Source organism: Cupressus sempervirens, chromosome 9, assembly GCF_028749045.1.
Source record: "Cupressus sempervirens isolate cs-2001-9-10 chromosome 9, ASM2874904v1, whole genome shotgun sequence".
NCBI classification, from domain to species: Eukaryota; Viridiplantae; Streptophyta; class Pinopsida; order Cupressales; family Cupressaceae; genus Cupressus; species Cupressus sempervirens.
In genome coordinates, this window is record NC_143126.1 from 445,011,207 (window position 1) to 445,025,489 (window position 14,283).

Consider the following 14,283-nt stretch of genomic DNA (forward strand, 5'->3'; position numbering starts at 1 on the left):
ACTTGATCAATTCTTTGGTGAAGAGAAAAATATCTCTTGATATTTACCAGTATCAAGCCTTCAATTGTGATGGCATATTGCCAAATTGCTTCATCTTCTCAAATTTTCTCCTTATTTCTTGGAAATTTTCTCGTTGCCATAATTTGAAATTAATTGTACTTGCAACTTGAACTTCTTGAAGTTATGAAGTTTTAATGCACTTGGATCCCTTGGAATGGACTTGGATTTCCGAAGGAAATTCAAATTGAAAATTTTCTCTGATTTTTCTCTCTCCTTGTTCTTCACTTTCTTGGGCTCCATCTTGATCTTGATCTTCAAATTTGTACTTTGGTAACTTGAGCATCCTTTCTTGTCCTCAAGCTATCTCCTTGCTTGAAATAATGGACTTGATCTTATAGCATCCCATTGCTCTCCAAGCCTTTTCAAGTTTACCTTGCAAAACCAAGAGAGAAAATGCATTAAGCTCATGAAGTGATGAAATAAAGGAAATCTAAAAGCGTCCATGAAATATAATTGCATCAACATCAAAACAAGGAGGCAAAATGCAATGTGATCACAAATTTTCTTAAGTTTTAGACCAAACTTCTCTCTCTTCTTGTAAATCCCAAGTTTTGATTTTATTGATGAAATGATCTTAATCTTGCAACTTAAAATGGATTCACATAAAATTTGGACATCGGGTCATTTTTAAATGCAAGATCATGCCCAATTTTTGTTTTCTTCACCTCACCTTATCTCTGATTTTGAATGAAATTCTCTCTTAAAACTCCAAGATTGCTGCCCTTGTGAGTTTTCAACTTGTCCCCAAGAATGAATTTTCTGCTTTCTTCAAGACAATTCACTTCTAATGGGGACAGAATTCACTGCTAAATGCAGAGATAAATCTGCTTGTCTTTGATGTTGAAAATTACTTACCATTACCTTCTTTAAATACAAAATGTAAGGCTTGAAGAGGCCTGTCCTTCTGGGGCCCAAGTTGGACATCTTTTATCGAATTAAAAGCATTTTAAATTAATCCCCCTTGGCTTCAAAAACTGGCCGACCTTTTTGAGAATGGATAGAAGTAAGTTTTTATCAAATTGACAAGTATTTTGCAGCCCTCCATATCCCTTATTGGTTTGATTTAATTCTGGGCAGAGTTTATGAGGTTGCTAGGATTGTGAATCCTAGAAGGTAAGCAGATTCCACCACCTCCCTCGGATTTTCTCTTTTTCGTTTCTTCAAAATCATTCAATTCCTCATCCCTTGCATTTGGTCTTAGTTTGTATCTGATTTACCCTCCTTTTGTCAACATATTATCATTTTCATGCTCTTGTTCTTTGTTTTCTTCCACATTGAGCAAGCTTGAAGGCTTCATTTATGTTTCCAACACCATGGATGCAAGTTTGAGAATAGATGTGTTGGAGGATTTTAGAATCCTTGGGGGTAAGCAGATTCCACCACCTCCCTAAAAAAATTGTTTTACACCTCTGTATTCACCATGCTCTTCTTCCAAAAATCTCATTATTTTCTCCTATCTTCCTATTTGGTCTTGATTGTGCATGAGGCTAGGAGAATTCATTTTTTAGCCAAGGTGGAATTTTACCCCTTTCTAGGTTAAGAATCCTAAGAAGTTTGTATCTGATTTACTCTCCTTTTGTCAACATATTATCATTTTCATGCTCTTGTTCTTTGTTTTCTTCCACATTGAGCAAGCTTGAAGGATTAATTTATGTTTCCAACACCATGGATGCAAGGTTGAGAATAGATGTGTTGGAGGATTTTAGAATCCTTGGAGGTAGGCAGATTCCACCACCTCCCTAAAAAATTTGTTTTACACCTCTGTATTCACCATGCTCTTCATCCAAAAATCTCATTATTTTCTCCTATCTTCCTATTTGGTCTTGATTGTGCATGAGGCTAGGAGAATTCGTTTTTTAGCCGAGGTGGAATTTTACCCCTTTCTAGGTTAAGAATCCTAAGAGGGCAGTGGATTTCTTATTCCCCATAGGATTTTCACTTTGCATCTCCTCATTGTCTGATTGTCTTGAAATCAGACCTAAAACTTACCTTAGCTTCGCTCCTTGTTTTGGTGTATCTTGCAATTGCACCTTACATTCCACCTCTGTCATTCCTGCATGCCTTTCCATCTTGATTGAAGGCGGAAATTTCACTCTTGATAGGATTTAGAATCCTAAGAGGGCAGCAGATTCTGCTGTCCCTCTAGGATTTTCCTTTCATTTTCTTCATCCCTTCATACCTATCTCACATCTCAGCCTTGGTATCCTTTGAACTTCATACTCACAACTTCATGTTTTATCCTCTTTGTGCCTTCATTCCACTATTGATGCAAGTCAGAATTCATGAGTATCTTAGGATTATGAAGCCTAGGGAGGCGACAAATTCTGCTACACCCTAGGACTGATTTTGTCATGTTTCTAAGTCCTTTATCTCCATCATTTCCCCTTGATTTGCCTCTTACTTTCTCACTTCTTCACACCTTCATGTTGCCCACTAAGACAAGTCAGAAATTTGGCATTGTTGAGGATTGAGAATCTTGGGAAGGAAATTGATTTCACCCCTCCTTGAGGATTTCCAATTCTTTGTTCATCATTTCCCTTTTTGTCTTGCAAATTTTTACTACTACCCCTTGATGAATCTGCCCTCGTTAACTAAATGTCATCGAATCCCCTTGGATTTTCACTTTGAACTGTGCTTTCAGTCCCTCTTCACATCATGGCAATCAGATTGAGGAAGGCGGAATTCTTGACAGTGCTAGGATTATGAATCATAAGAGGGCAGGGGGATTCCACTGTCCCTCTAGGATTTTTATCACATTTTTATCATCAGCAATTTTGTCTTGAAAATCCCCTCGTTTCACTCCTTAATTGATCCTCTCATGTCTTGGTTGAATTTACTTTGCACGCTGATCTCAAACTATATTCTGAATTGCTCATGTTTTGGGGTGGAATTTCATGCCTCCTAGGATTGAGAATCCTAGGTAGAGAGAGGATTCTGCCCCTACCTGAGGATTTTTACTTTGTTTTACACTATCAACTAAGGAAAACATCATTTTGCACTTCTCTTTCATTTTTCCTATCAATTTGCAACATAGCAGATCGACTACCATTATTGGTATTCCACCAAAATCTATTCATGCAAATAAGATCTTCGAATCGATAACGAGGCCAAAGAAAACGTCTTATCTTTTGCCTTGTATCTACGATCAGATGTTCGTTTTTTTTCATTAGACCTTGGTCATTTGGTATCTCTTGACTACTTAATCTTACACTCTCATCCAAATGGTTTTCCAGATTCAAAAGATTCAAAATTCAAAATTCTCTGCGACGTCTTGGAAGAAAAAGATCTTCGAAAATGAAAGAACTTGAAATCTTTTCATTTATTCTTCGTTGAAACTCACTTTTAAAAGGGGCAATTTGGGGATTCCTAGGATTACATGACATGGTTGGACTCCAACCTAGTGCCAGAATTTTCCATTTGCAACTCCCAAATTCTTTAAGTTAGTTTCTTCAACTCAAAGGGAGAAAAGATTTATATAAAATAGAACATTTGAGTATAAGTTACATTTTATAAAAATGCTTTTAAGTTATAATTTATATAAATACTGACAGGATGTTTGAGATAGGTTTCAGCTTCATAGAAGTTATAATTAAGATTCTAGATTTTAGGAGTTTTCAAAAAAAATCCAAACTTAACCAAATTTCAGGATTCAACACACCTTCAACATTGTTACTTCCCACAACCTTTCCTAACTTTCTAAGGTGAAACTGAAACTGGAACAAGAATTTTCAAAAGGTTCTAACTCATTTCATCACAAATTTCTTGATTTCATTCAGCTTCATAGGAGTTACAATAAAGATTCAAGATTTTGGGAGTTTTCAAAAAAAATCAGACTTAACCAAATTTCAGGATTCAACATGCCTTCAGCAATGTTACTTCCCACAACATTTCCTAACTATCTAAGGTGAAACTGAAACTAAAACAAGGATTTTCTTAAGTTTCTAAACTCATTTCATCAGAAATCTCTTGATTTCAGCTCCACCTCCTTCGCTAGCTTAGCCCAACCCTCACTCACACCCTTGACAAACTCAACTACTCAATAATTCAAAGTTGCTCAAACTCATCTCTTCAACTTGGAAACTTAAAAATTGCTACCAAGACCACCTAAAAAACATCTAAGACCACTACTGCTATTATTAAAGCCAAAAGAGGGGTTCCCCATTTGCAATAGAGCAATGGTGTGAAAGCCTCACAACAATACCCAAATTACTTATTGATGAAATACAGCTATAGAAGAACTCTAGATCTGGACCAAAAGTTATGGCTTCCTCTTCTAACCTATAATTATACACATAGCTATCAATTCCATAAAAGAGAGCTGTGTTTTTTGAATTAAATGAAATCAACTTTTCTCAGTCTAGAATTACCACAATGATGACCCAACGAGTACATAGCAGATGACCTAAATTTACAATAAGTAAGAATATACTCATATCATTCTTTCTGTATACTACATTAAAAGGCTACTTATAACCTTGCCTAAGGTTTACCAAGCAAAATTATATTTGAAAGTAAACCATTCAATAGATGGTGACCCAAGTTTACAATTATTAAGAATGGAAAAGCAATTTGAACTTAACACGGCTTTAAAGTTGTCCCACAACCTCGCCTAAGATTTATCAAGAAAAAGTATATTCCAAATATGAAAAAGAAAAGAAGGATTGAAGAAAATATATTGGAAGGAAAACAAGTTTACAATCTGTTAAGTCTTCATACAAATCAGGCCCAGCCAGCCCAAACATTAAAGTCAATGTGTAATTTCACCCAAAAATTTGAAAGCAAAAATAAATACCGGAGGATAAGAATGGATCATGTAGTGCAGTGGAAGGTGACAAATTCACAATTATTGGAAGGGGTAAGTAATCCAGATTCGTTCCACGCTGTATTAACGTCAAGCATGAAGTCACCCAATCATAAATGACCATATATATAAAACAATAGGTTTTCCTCTTCGATGAAGAGGGATTTATGCTACAAAAAGTAAATATTATCTTTAATAAAGAGGATTATATTCGACAATGAAGAGCTTTTTCTCCTAAGACGAAAAAAAATTATCCCACACCTGCGTGGACTATATCCTACGTTAAGATGGATTCTCTCCGATTACTATTTCATTACATGCAATTATTTTTCATCACAATGGTGCCCAAACTCACTACTTAAAGCCTTAGAAAAAATAAAATAAAAAACGATATGAAACGGCAAACAAAACCCAAAATAACATTAAAGAAAAACCGGAACAGAGAGATATAGAATCATGTTACCTCGTGATCAAGGGTTGAATCCATTCCCACCACGAATCTCAGTCCCCTCGCTTCATTCTCCTCCTCGTCCTCTTCCGCCTTATTACCCCCAGAGCTTCCATCTCCGGCCTTCCTTTCATCATCATCTGAATCATCAAAATCCCCCTCCCATCGGGACTTCTTATTAGTCCTCCCCCTGGGCACTCCCATGTCCATGACGCCATCAAAGGAAGACCCGCATGGCATATCTTCCCTTGCACTTGCAGACTCATCTCTCTTCCATTGCTTCTTTGGCAACTGCGCATCACTTAATTTCCACCCACCGTCTGATGATGATGATGACAATTGGAATAAGGATCCAAAGACCTTGTCTATCCTGCCCTTAAAATCACTGTCCTCCATTGCAGAATGTTTATCTTCTTGAGCGTTATTCATTTTACCTGAGGAACTTCTGAGTGCTTTTATATTCCTGTATGTTCTAGTGCACCATCCAATGAGAGCACCGTCTTAAGGAACATTTTTTTTTGCTTAATGCCCTTTAGTTATTTTGCTGAATTTCTTCTTTCTTTGCTGCTGACTAGAGTTCCATGTGGGGCATCACAATCTTATTTTGTAATGGATGGGATGTAAAATTGACAAGTGGGTTTTTATTTTAAAAAAGCTATAAATAAATAAGGTGATAGTATACTTTTTATTATTTTGCTTTATTGGAAAAAAGCATTTGGATAAAAATGTTGTATTATTCATCTATAACATTCTAGATATTAATGTTTCTATGTACATTAAAGTGTGCATTTGCAATAATGTCATGGTGCATATTTAAGTTCAAGTTAACAAAGTGGTTCTTGAGGTGATCTATTTTTAGGAGTTGTTGCAACATTAGGAAAATCTCCCTTGTTAGGTGGTCAAACTACCACCAGATATTATCGTTGGAGATCGTACTTTGTCTCGTAGATGTCAACATAGTCACAATTCCTCTTTCCCCTACTCTCAAACCCCACAATCCCAAGCTCCTTGTCACTCCTCAAGTGGTGGTGATGATTGGAGACATCACTCGACTTCTCCTCCTCATGATGGTTCTACTTCCAATTGGCCTGCTCCACCCTCAACCCCTCGCGATGCTGGTTGGTTGGATGGATGTCAATGGAGACTCTTCTTGGCTTATTGATGCTTATGGCTCTAGTGGTTCTAGTTGGTCGGATGCCACTTTCTCTAAAGGGTTCCCCATCTTGGCTCTGGGTATTTCTCAAAGAAGAGACGACGAAGAAAAGGAAAAAGATGAAGATGGGTGGTCCCTTTTGGGCCCAACCCTTGCCCCAATTGATATATGGGGCAAAAAAAGATGATCAGGATCCTCCCCCCTCTATTGGCACTACCTTGGCTACTTGAGGTGGTTTTATATGGGCTCGGCATTTTTTTTATGAATAGTTATATGTAATCTAATTTTTCGACCATGTGTCATTTGACTCTTGTGGGGTGATCTCGTACCCCCCAACCTTTTTTTTGTGAATGTGTACTTTTATATTATACTTGAATAGGAAAGAGCTATTGGTAAAAAAAAATATGACGCATTATTCATAAAAAATAATTACTAGTAGTATTACCTTTGTGTACAATGGGTATGTTGGAGAAGTGTGGAAGGTTGGTTGGGGAAAAAAAATATTTTGTGCATATGTTTGTGCAGTACATTAGATTAATTATAGATCATTTAGGAAATTAAATTATTTGTGCAACAAAGGGCTCAAGGGAGAAGTGGTGGTTCCAAATCAACTATGTGTCCACTTATGAGGATTCAAATATGAATGAAACAAAATCTTTAAATTGGCGAGATAATCAAGTTCTATTACTAATAGGCTTGTGTTATGTTTGCAACGAGAGTGATAAAGATGTTGAAATAGGGATGCAAAGACATAAAGATAGAGGGGAGAAGAGCAAGATAAATTGAAAGGGATAAGGATCTAGATGTGGAAATAAAGAAGAGGGATACAGAGAGGAGAAGGAGATATGAAGAGAGCTCGACAAGAGAGGAATAAATAGAGATGAAAGAGATAAATGTATACAGAAGGAGAGATATTTAAATATCAAAGATAGAGATCAAAAGTAAAATAGAGAGGGATAGTGAATTTGGGAAATATAATGCATAAAGGGAGAAAGGACGAAATAAAAAGATAAAGATGGAGATTGGAAGTGATATACATAGAGAGAGTGGGAAGGTGGAGGGAAAGGCAAAAGCATATGTTAGAGAGAGAGAGAAAGAGAGAGAGAGAGAGAGATATTCTCAATGTTTTAAGAGATTTAACTCTATAGATAGTGGTCAATGTTAATGCAATCCTCTCAACATTGTCAAGGTCTATTGTGTCCCTTTACAATATTATCCCTTGTAACTTACGTATACTTTAAGCTTGTGTCTTCTTGATGAGGAATTAAGTACAATTGCCTCTTGTAATAGATGGAAGAGATACAAACTTTAGATCACTTAAAAGTTTCATAGAACACCACATGATTATTAATTTCCACAATCATACATGCTAGCTACTTTGGTGATCAAATACTTTGACCATAGAATACAGTCTTTAAAGTACCAATTTCTTCCCTACCAAAATCAACACCCACCCATAAATTGCATGTTAATGTTGCACATTGACCGCTTTACCTAAATGGTCATAATCAACATAATGAGATTCTACACTCTAGGTATATATGGATACAATGCATGGAACTAATATAATAGGAAACTTTGACTATCTTATTACAAAGCATGGCCTTATTATTCATTACATAAATGCACAAATGCATCAAATATTAAACACTTCTTAATGCTTACTAAGATGTTTAGTTAACTCCTGAGGATTTTCTAGCCATTATATGTTGTAATCATATTTATTTCTTGTTAACATCTCTATAAGTAACTTTTGTAAGATCGTGCTCTATTGATAAAAAAATCATTTCAAGGTTACAACTATCTAACATGCAGTCTAATGCTTTACAATAGTATTTCTTGCAAGCACACAAAGTGAAAAATAAAATAAAATAATTACAAAAGCATCAAATACTTACACACCAAATGTTATTAAGCATACCAATAAGATGGGAGAAACTTGCAACTATGTAGTGGTATATCTTGAACAAGAGATAACTAAGTGAGAACACCAACAAGGATGGTTTGCCTTTTATCAAAATATTTGTGTGTCATATAATGCAAATAATTATTTCAAATGATCTTGAGATCAACATATGATTTGAGGCCTATAAAACTCATTCCATTAATGAGCATAGATTTGCTATATTTTGTATCTTCTTGTAGTCCAACCAATGCTTGACCACTCAAAGTTCACACATTCTTAATTAATTTTTAAGGATGCGTGAATTACATAGTGGCATATATGTTGAAATTAGCAACTCATGTTGATGCAAGTAGCAATAAGAAATGCTTCCTTTTACTAATTTGTCATCCACTACATACCTAATTAATTATGTAAAATCTTATATTAGAACAATCATTTGATTGATTTTCTTAAGATACGCATCATTATTAAGCAATTCATAATATATCACAATTGCATCAAATGCAATGTGTTCTTTTTTGTTCAAATAACATAAAGTATTTGATTGATGGCGAATAAATCTTTGAAGTAGATCCTAATTGACTTGATTAAAGGAGTTATGTTGTTATTTCCTATGAATTTATGGTGATTCATATTGTTTATAATTGTACTCCATGTCAAATTCATGTGTATAAAAAAAAATCAATATCATATGATTGAACATCTTGTCATGGAGCAAATCTATCCAAAACTTTTAACTTCTCCCTTGGAACATTGTTATCAACATCATGAACTTCAAGTTCTATACCATTTAGTGTTAGTAGTACCTAAATGTGTATATGCATCATATGTACATGTGTTTCTCTCACAATTTAAATAATGACTTATAAAAACACCTAAAAATATCCTCATGTAATCAAAGGAATATTCAAATTTCCTTATTAATTAAATAGATACTTATTATTTATTTAAATAATTCATTAGATTTTTCCTCTATTGCTTAAATAAATATTCTTATTTGTTTGTCAAAATCATTAACCTTTTCTATCCTATGATTAAATAAATATATTATTTATTTAAATATTTAATTTTCCACCCCTTCTCTACTATTTATCAAATAAATTTATTTTTTTATTTTATTAATTCATAAACCTCCACTTTCTAATTTCAACCAATCATCTCTACTCTGATTGATTAACTCTGATTTTTTAACAATTTGACAAATGACACTTGTCTCTTCATTTGACTTTCATGAATCCAACATGTCTAGATTTGATCCACCTTGGTTTGTATTATGGAAAGTCAATATCCTCTACCTACTAGTCAATCTCATCCCTTATTTTACTTTAACTTGTTGACATCCTTTATTATTTTTTTCTCACATTACCCTTATCTATGTTAAATTCATGGATCTTCTACAAATGTATATTCAGAATTTGATTGAGGCAAATATTACTAATGTTTACTGCAGGTCCAGTCCTCTATATTCAATCTTGGATGATTAATAATATCTCTGCTGTGTAATTCGGAGGAAGTAAATGCTTGGAAGATTAGACTGTTGTGTATGTGTGTCTTCTAAACTGCATTCACAACCCATACATATATCCTATCTAGAGGGTATGTCTCTTAAGGGACATAACCCTTGGCATTAACAAACAACTTGTTATCCCTAAGCCAACGATCTTTAGTAAATAACTTAGTTATGACTAACTAAGTTAACCAAGAACAAATAATGTATTTTTTTAGAAATCGTCGGCACCTTTAGAGACAATAAATATTAAATTGAATGCCATTCAGTAGGAATATATGTATAGAAGAGCAGGTATGATCTGTACCATCAGACCTGTAGGTTTATCTAGGTTATATTCTTAACACTCCCTCTTAACCTGATAATCCTACAGAGATATATCATATCTACCAACATCAATACAGATGTTTAAGCAAGAATTAACACTCTATATCTATCTGTCTCTTCTTAGTATGTGATATCATAGACCACATGATACAAAGTCATATTACTAAATAAGTGATATGAAATATCACTACTACTAGTGATAAGACACATGTTGTGACTAACAGAAACTAGTATTTCTATATCACAATGAGATCCTGAGTTTAAGATCTACCAAAATACAGGATAAACCTAGAGAATTCTAAGATTCTTCCTTTATCCAATTTGTGACCCATGAACATAGCAATGTCAATGTCACAACACAATCTAAAACTCATCTGAATGTTACAGTAAAATCTATTGTTTAGTACATTATCTAAGAGATCATCATCTCTCATAATGCCTTTTACACAAGTATTCATTATTTTAGAGATCGTCACCTCTTTAAATAATGATTACACATGGTGGAGCCCATAACAATCAATAGCCTAACAAAAATAAAATTATCATAAGAATACAAAATAATTCAATCATACCTGGATCTTTCCTGAGATGATCACTCTCAGAGAGGTTTGATAAGAATATTTGCTTTCTAATTTCCAATACTTAAGGATGAAGTCTAGAGAATAATTAAATTCTCTCTTTATCCAAGTTGTGATTCATAGACATTGAAATGTCTCTTTCATAACACAATCTTAAATCTATTCAAGGTTTGCCAGTAGTCCCCTACTAATTTAAAAACACCATAAGATCATTTGATATCACATCAAATTCATGCTGGAAGATTTTTTTTCTATTACTACAAACTGATGCTGCAAGATTGTTTGCTGAAAAATGCTTCCACACCATGATGTTTATAAAGGTAGGCCCATCAGATGGTTGCTCACTTTAGATTGTCAAGACTCCTACTGGATATCAAATCTTCCAAGCTCCTTATTCAAGATTGCCTTGATGAGATGTTGGACTCCCTCTGAATCCAAACTTCTTTCCCGTAGGAACATTCTTCAGAAAACAAAATGAAGGCATATACTCTTCTTATAAGAAATACATATGAAAGATATTATAGACATAAGGAAAAAGACGAGCTCAAGTACAATAGATACTTATCTTTCCATCATAACCTTGATGAAATCTTTTGTACTTTATGAGTATACACCATCTTGACATGGTACACTCAGTCTGAGTTTGTATAACCTAGATCCTAGGGAGTCAACTCAAGCTTCTAAGTACTCTCTCTGACATATAACCTTCTTATAAGTTGATATTTATGATTTTTGCTACAAATTCTTTATTACTTGGGAATAAATAAAGCATGGTCTACTCCCTCTTAGACTTGAGGAAAGATCAAAAATGCCTTGAGTAAAATGTTTTGATATCACATATGATATCATGAGTATTGGCCTCCTAGAATATCAATGATATTTACCAAATACTCTTTGAGTAATGGCCTTTTAGAATGGTAGATAGTCACCAAATATTACAATGAATTTTGTGCTTGACTATAATTTCCAGCAACCTAATGTATCCTCCTTTAATATTCTCAACATGACAAAGCCTTACCAAAAGTATCTCCCATTCAGAGATCGCAACCTTCATTTCTGGCCAATACCATAGAATTAAATATGCTAGAATCCAATTTAGCTAATTTCAATACTCCCTCTTAGCTAGGGAGGATTCAAAACCTTCAAAATATTCACATAATCACTATGGCATTCTCAGAGGGTGATATTGAACATTATGGACTTTCTATGATACCATCTTGCATACTCACAAAGGATGGATCTACCTAGCATTGCCCACAGAGGGTGGGAGATACAACTAAATGTATCCATGAAGCAGTCTACATATCTCTCATCTTCATAAGCCATCACAAGCATTAACTGATGATAATGCTTATGAACATCAAGCTTCTAAAAGCTAAAGACAGAAATACCAAAAGAGACATCCCCAAGGTTTGTTCTAAATGATGTAAGAAGCTTCAAAATAGACCAAACTCAAGAAGGAGGTAATACAAATAATCATAGTCCTCAAGTTTTGTGCCCAGAAGATAATTACTTGTCTCTTATTCCAGCCAAAGCTGATGAGAATTGCAAGACCAAAGACAATGCTTCACAGGTAAATATCAAAACAGAGGACATATTAGTTGATGAGGTTCACAAGGCTGAGAAAGGCCAAAAAGTTTGTATATTCTTCCAATGGGGATGTTGCTTGAAAGGTAAACGTTGTACATACCTTCATGTTTGTGGATCAAATGCCACTCATAAAGGACCTACGGTGGCTTTTGAGCCTCCAATGGAAACTATTGTAACTTCAAAGCTTCTAAAAAGGAAACTAACACTTCTTGAGAAACTGCTTAGTGGAGAAATTAAGAAAAAAAAGAAGCCACTATTGACCTTCAGAGTTTGCAGACCATCAAGGTTCACAAGCAGCAAGGAAATGGAAAAAAAGAAATCTGAACTCCATGAAAATCGATCTCTAGCAAATGATTTGGCCAATGAATATCAACATTCTCATCAGGGTGAGACGTGGGTGAATGAATTTGTACAAGGAAAGGAAGCATGAATAGAAACAAATAGGGAAATTTGTAACAAGGGGAACTAGCAATAGTTCTTGAAACTAAAATTTTATAAGAGAGGCTTTGTCTACCAGCAGATGTAGTTTGGGCCTCATTAGGTGGCCCATTTTTGGATGATAATAGAAGAATTGTAGGTGTAGTTTTCACTATCCTTGTGCTTTTAAACTTGCCAACTAGCTACAATGTCGAACATGGGAGGGATGTAGAAGATCGGTTACTTGTAATTCACATTGATATGTTGACTGTGTTAGTGCTAAAAATTGGAAACCACAGTGGAGCTATGGAACAAATTTGTGAATTCCAGAAAAAGAAACAAGAATATCTGCCAAATCTTAATGAAGAGGAAATTAATAGTCATTATTAGAGGGTATCTTCAAGAACTCAATTATTTTGAGATCATCTTCAAGAGTATTAGCTACAAGAGATAAAGAAACAATTTGCTAGCCTGATGAAATTAATAGAAAAATTATCCAAGATTAACAAGTGAATCAAAGAGGAAAAGTTCTGGAGGCAAAGATCTAGGATCAACTGGCTCAAGGAAGGAGACCAGAACAAAAAGTTTTTCCATTTAACTACTCTTAAGCATAGAGCTAATAACAAGATTTCAGGCTTAAAGAAAGACCAGCGTGTGCTGAAAAAGGAAGAAGATATATCAAATGAAGTTGTTTCTTTTTTCTCCTCCCTGCTGTCTTGGGATCCTTTGCTCTCTAAAGTGGATTAGGATGATATTATTTCTTGTATTCCTCAGATCCTCCAACCGCACCATAATAATCTGCTCTGGGCCATTCCTTCTAATTCTGAAGTAAGAGAAGCTCTTTTTTCTCTTCTGATGGATAAATCACCTAGCCTTGATGGTTTTCCCACCTTCTTTTTCCAAATGTACTGGCCTTTCATTATGAAGGATGTTGTGAAGGCGGTTCAGGAATTCTTTGGAGCTAGAAGTATTCTAAAGGAGATAAACTCTACATTCTTAGTTCTTATTCCCAAAGTGCCAAAAGATGACACTTTGGATAAGTTCAGACCCATCAATTTATGCAACTCCTTTTATAAAATCATCTCGAAGGTGCTCACTTCAAGACTGCTCAAGATTCTCCCCCTGATTATTTCTTAGCAACAATCTAGTTTTGTTCTAGGCAAACAGATTTTAGATTCAATTATTATGGTGCATGAAGCGATTCACTCTATGGAAGCTAGAAAGAGAGAAGGGATGTTACTCAAACTAGACATGTCTAAAGCTTACGATCAGGTAGATTGGTCTTTTTTGGATTTGGTGTTGAAGGCTTTTGGCTTTGATGTCAAATCATGTAAGCTAATCTCCTAGCTGGTCACCACTCCCTCTCTAGTTATTTTAGTTAATGGATCCCCCTCTGATTTCTTCAAACCTACTAGAGGCCTACGTCAGGGGGATCCTCTATTGCCTATTCTCTTTATTATCCTGGTGGAATGCATTGGCAGACTCATGGAGAAGAA

At 34.9% G+C, this 14,283-nt stretch overlaps 1 protein-coding gene across 1 annotated transcript in view; it reads right to left on the reverse strand.

Annotated features, from left to right (window-relative positions):
• Positions 1-5,892, reverse strand: part of LOC149539219 (uncharacterized) — a 30,578-nt gene extending 24,686 nt beyond the window's left edge. The window contains exon 1 of the mRNA XM_089800554.1: positions 5,325-5,892. Within this exon, the coding sequence (XP_089656680.1) occupies positions 5,325-5,738 (414 nt within the window). The 5' untranslated portion in view covers positions 5,739-5,892. The remainder of the gene's footprint in view (positions 1-5,324) is intronic.
• Positions 5,893-14,283: the final 8,391 nt, after the last annotated feature.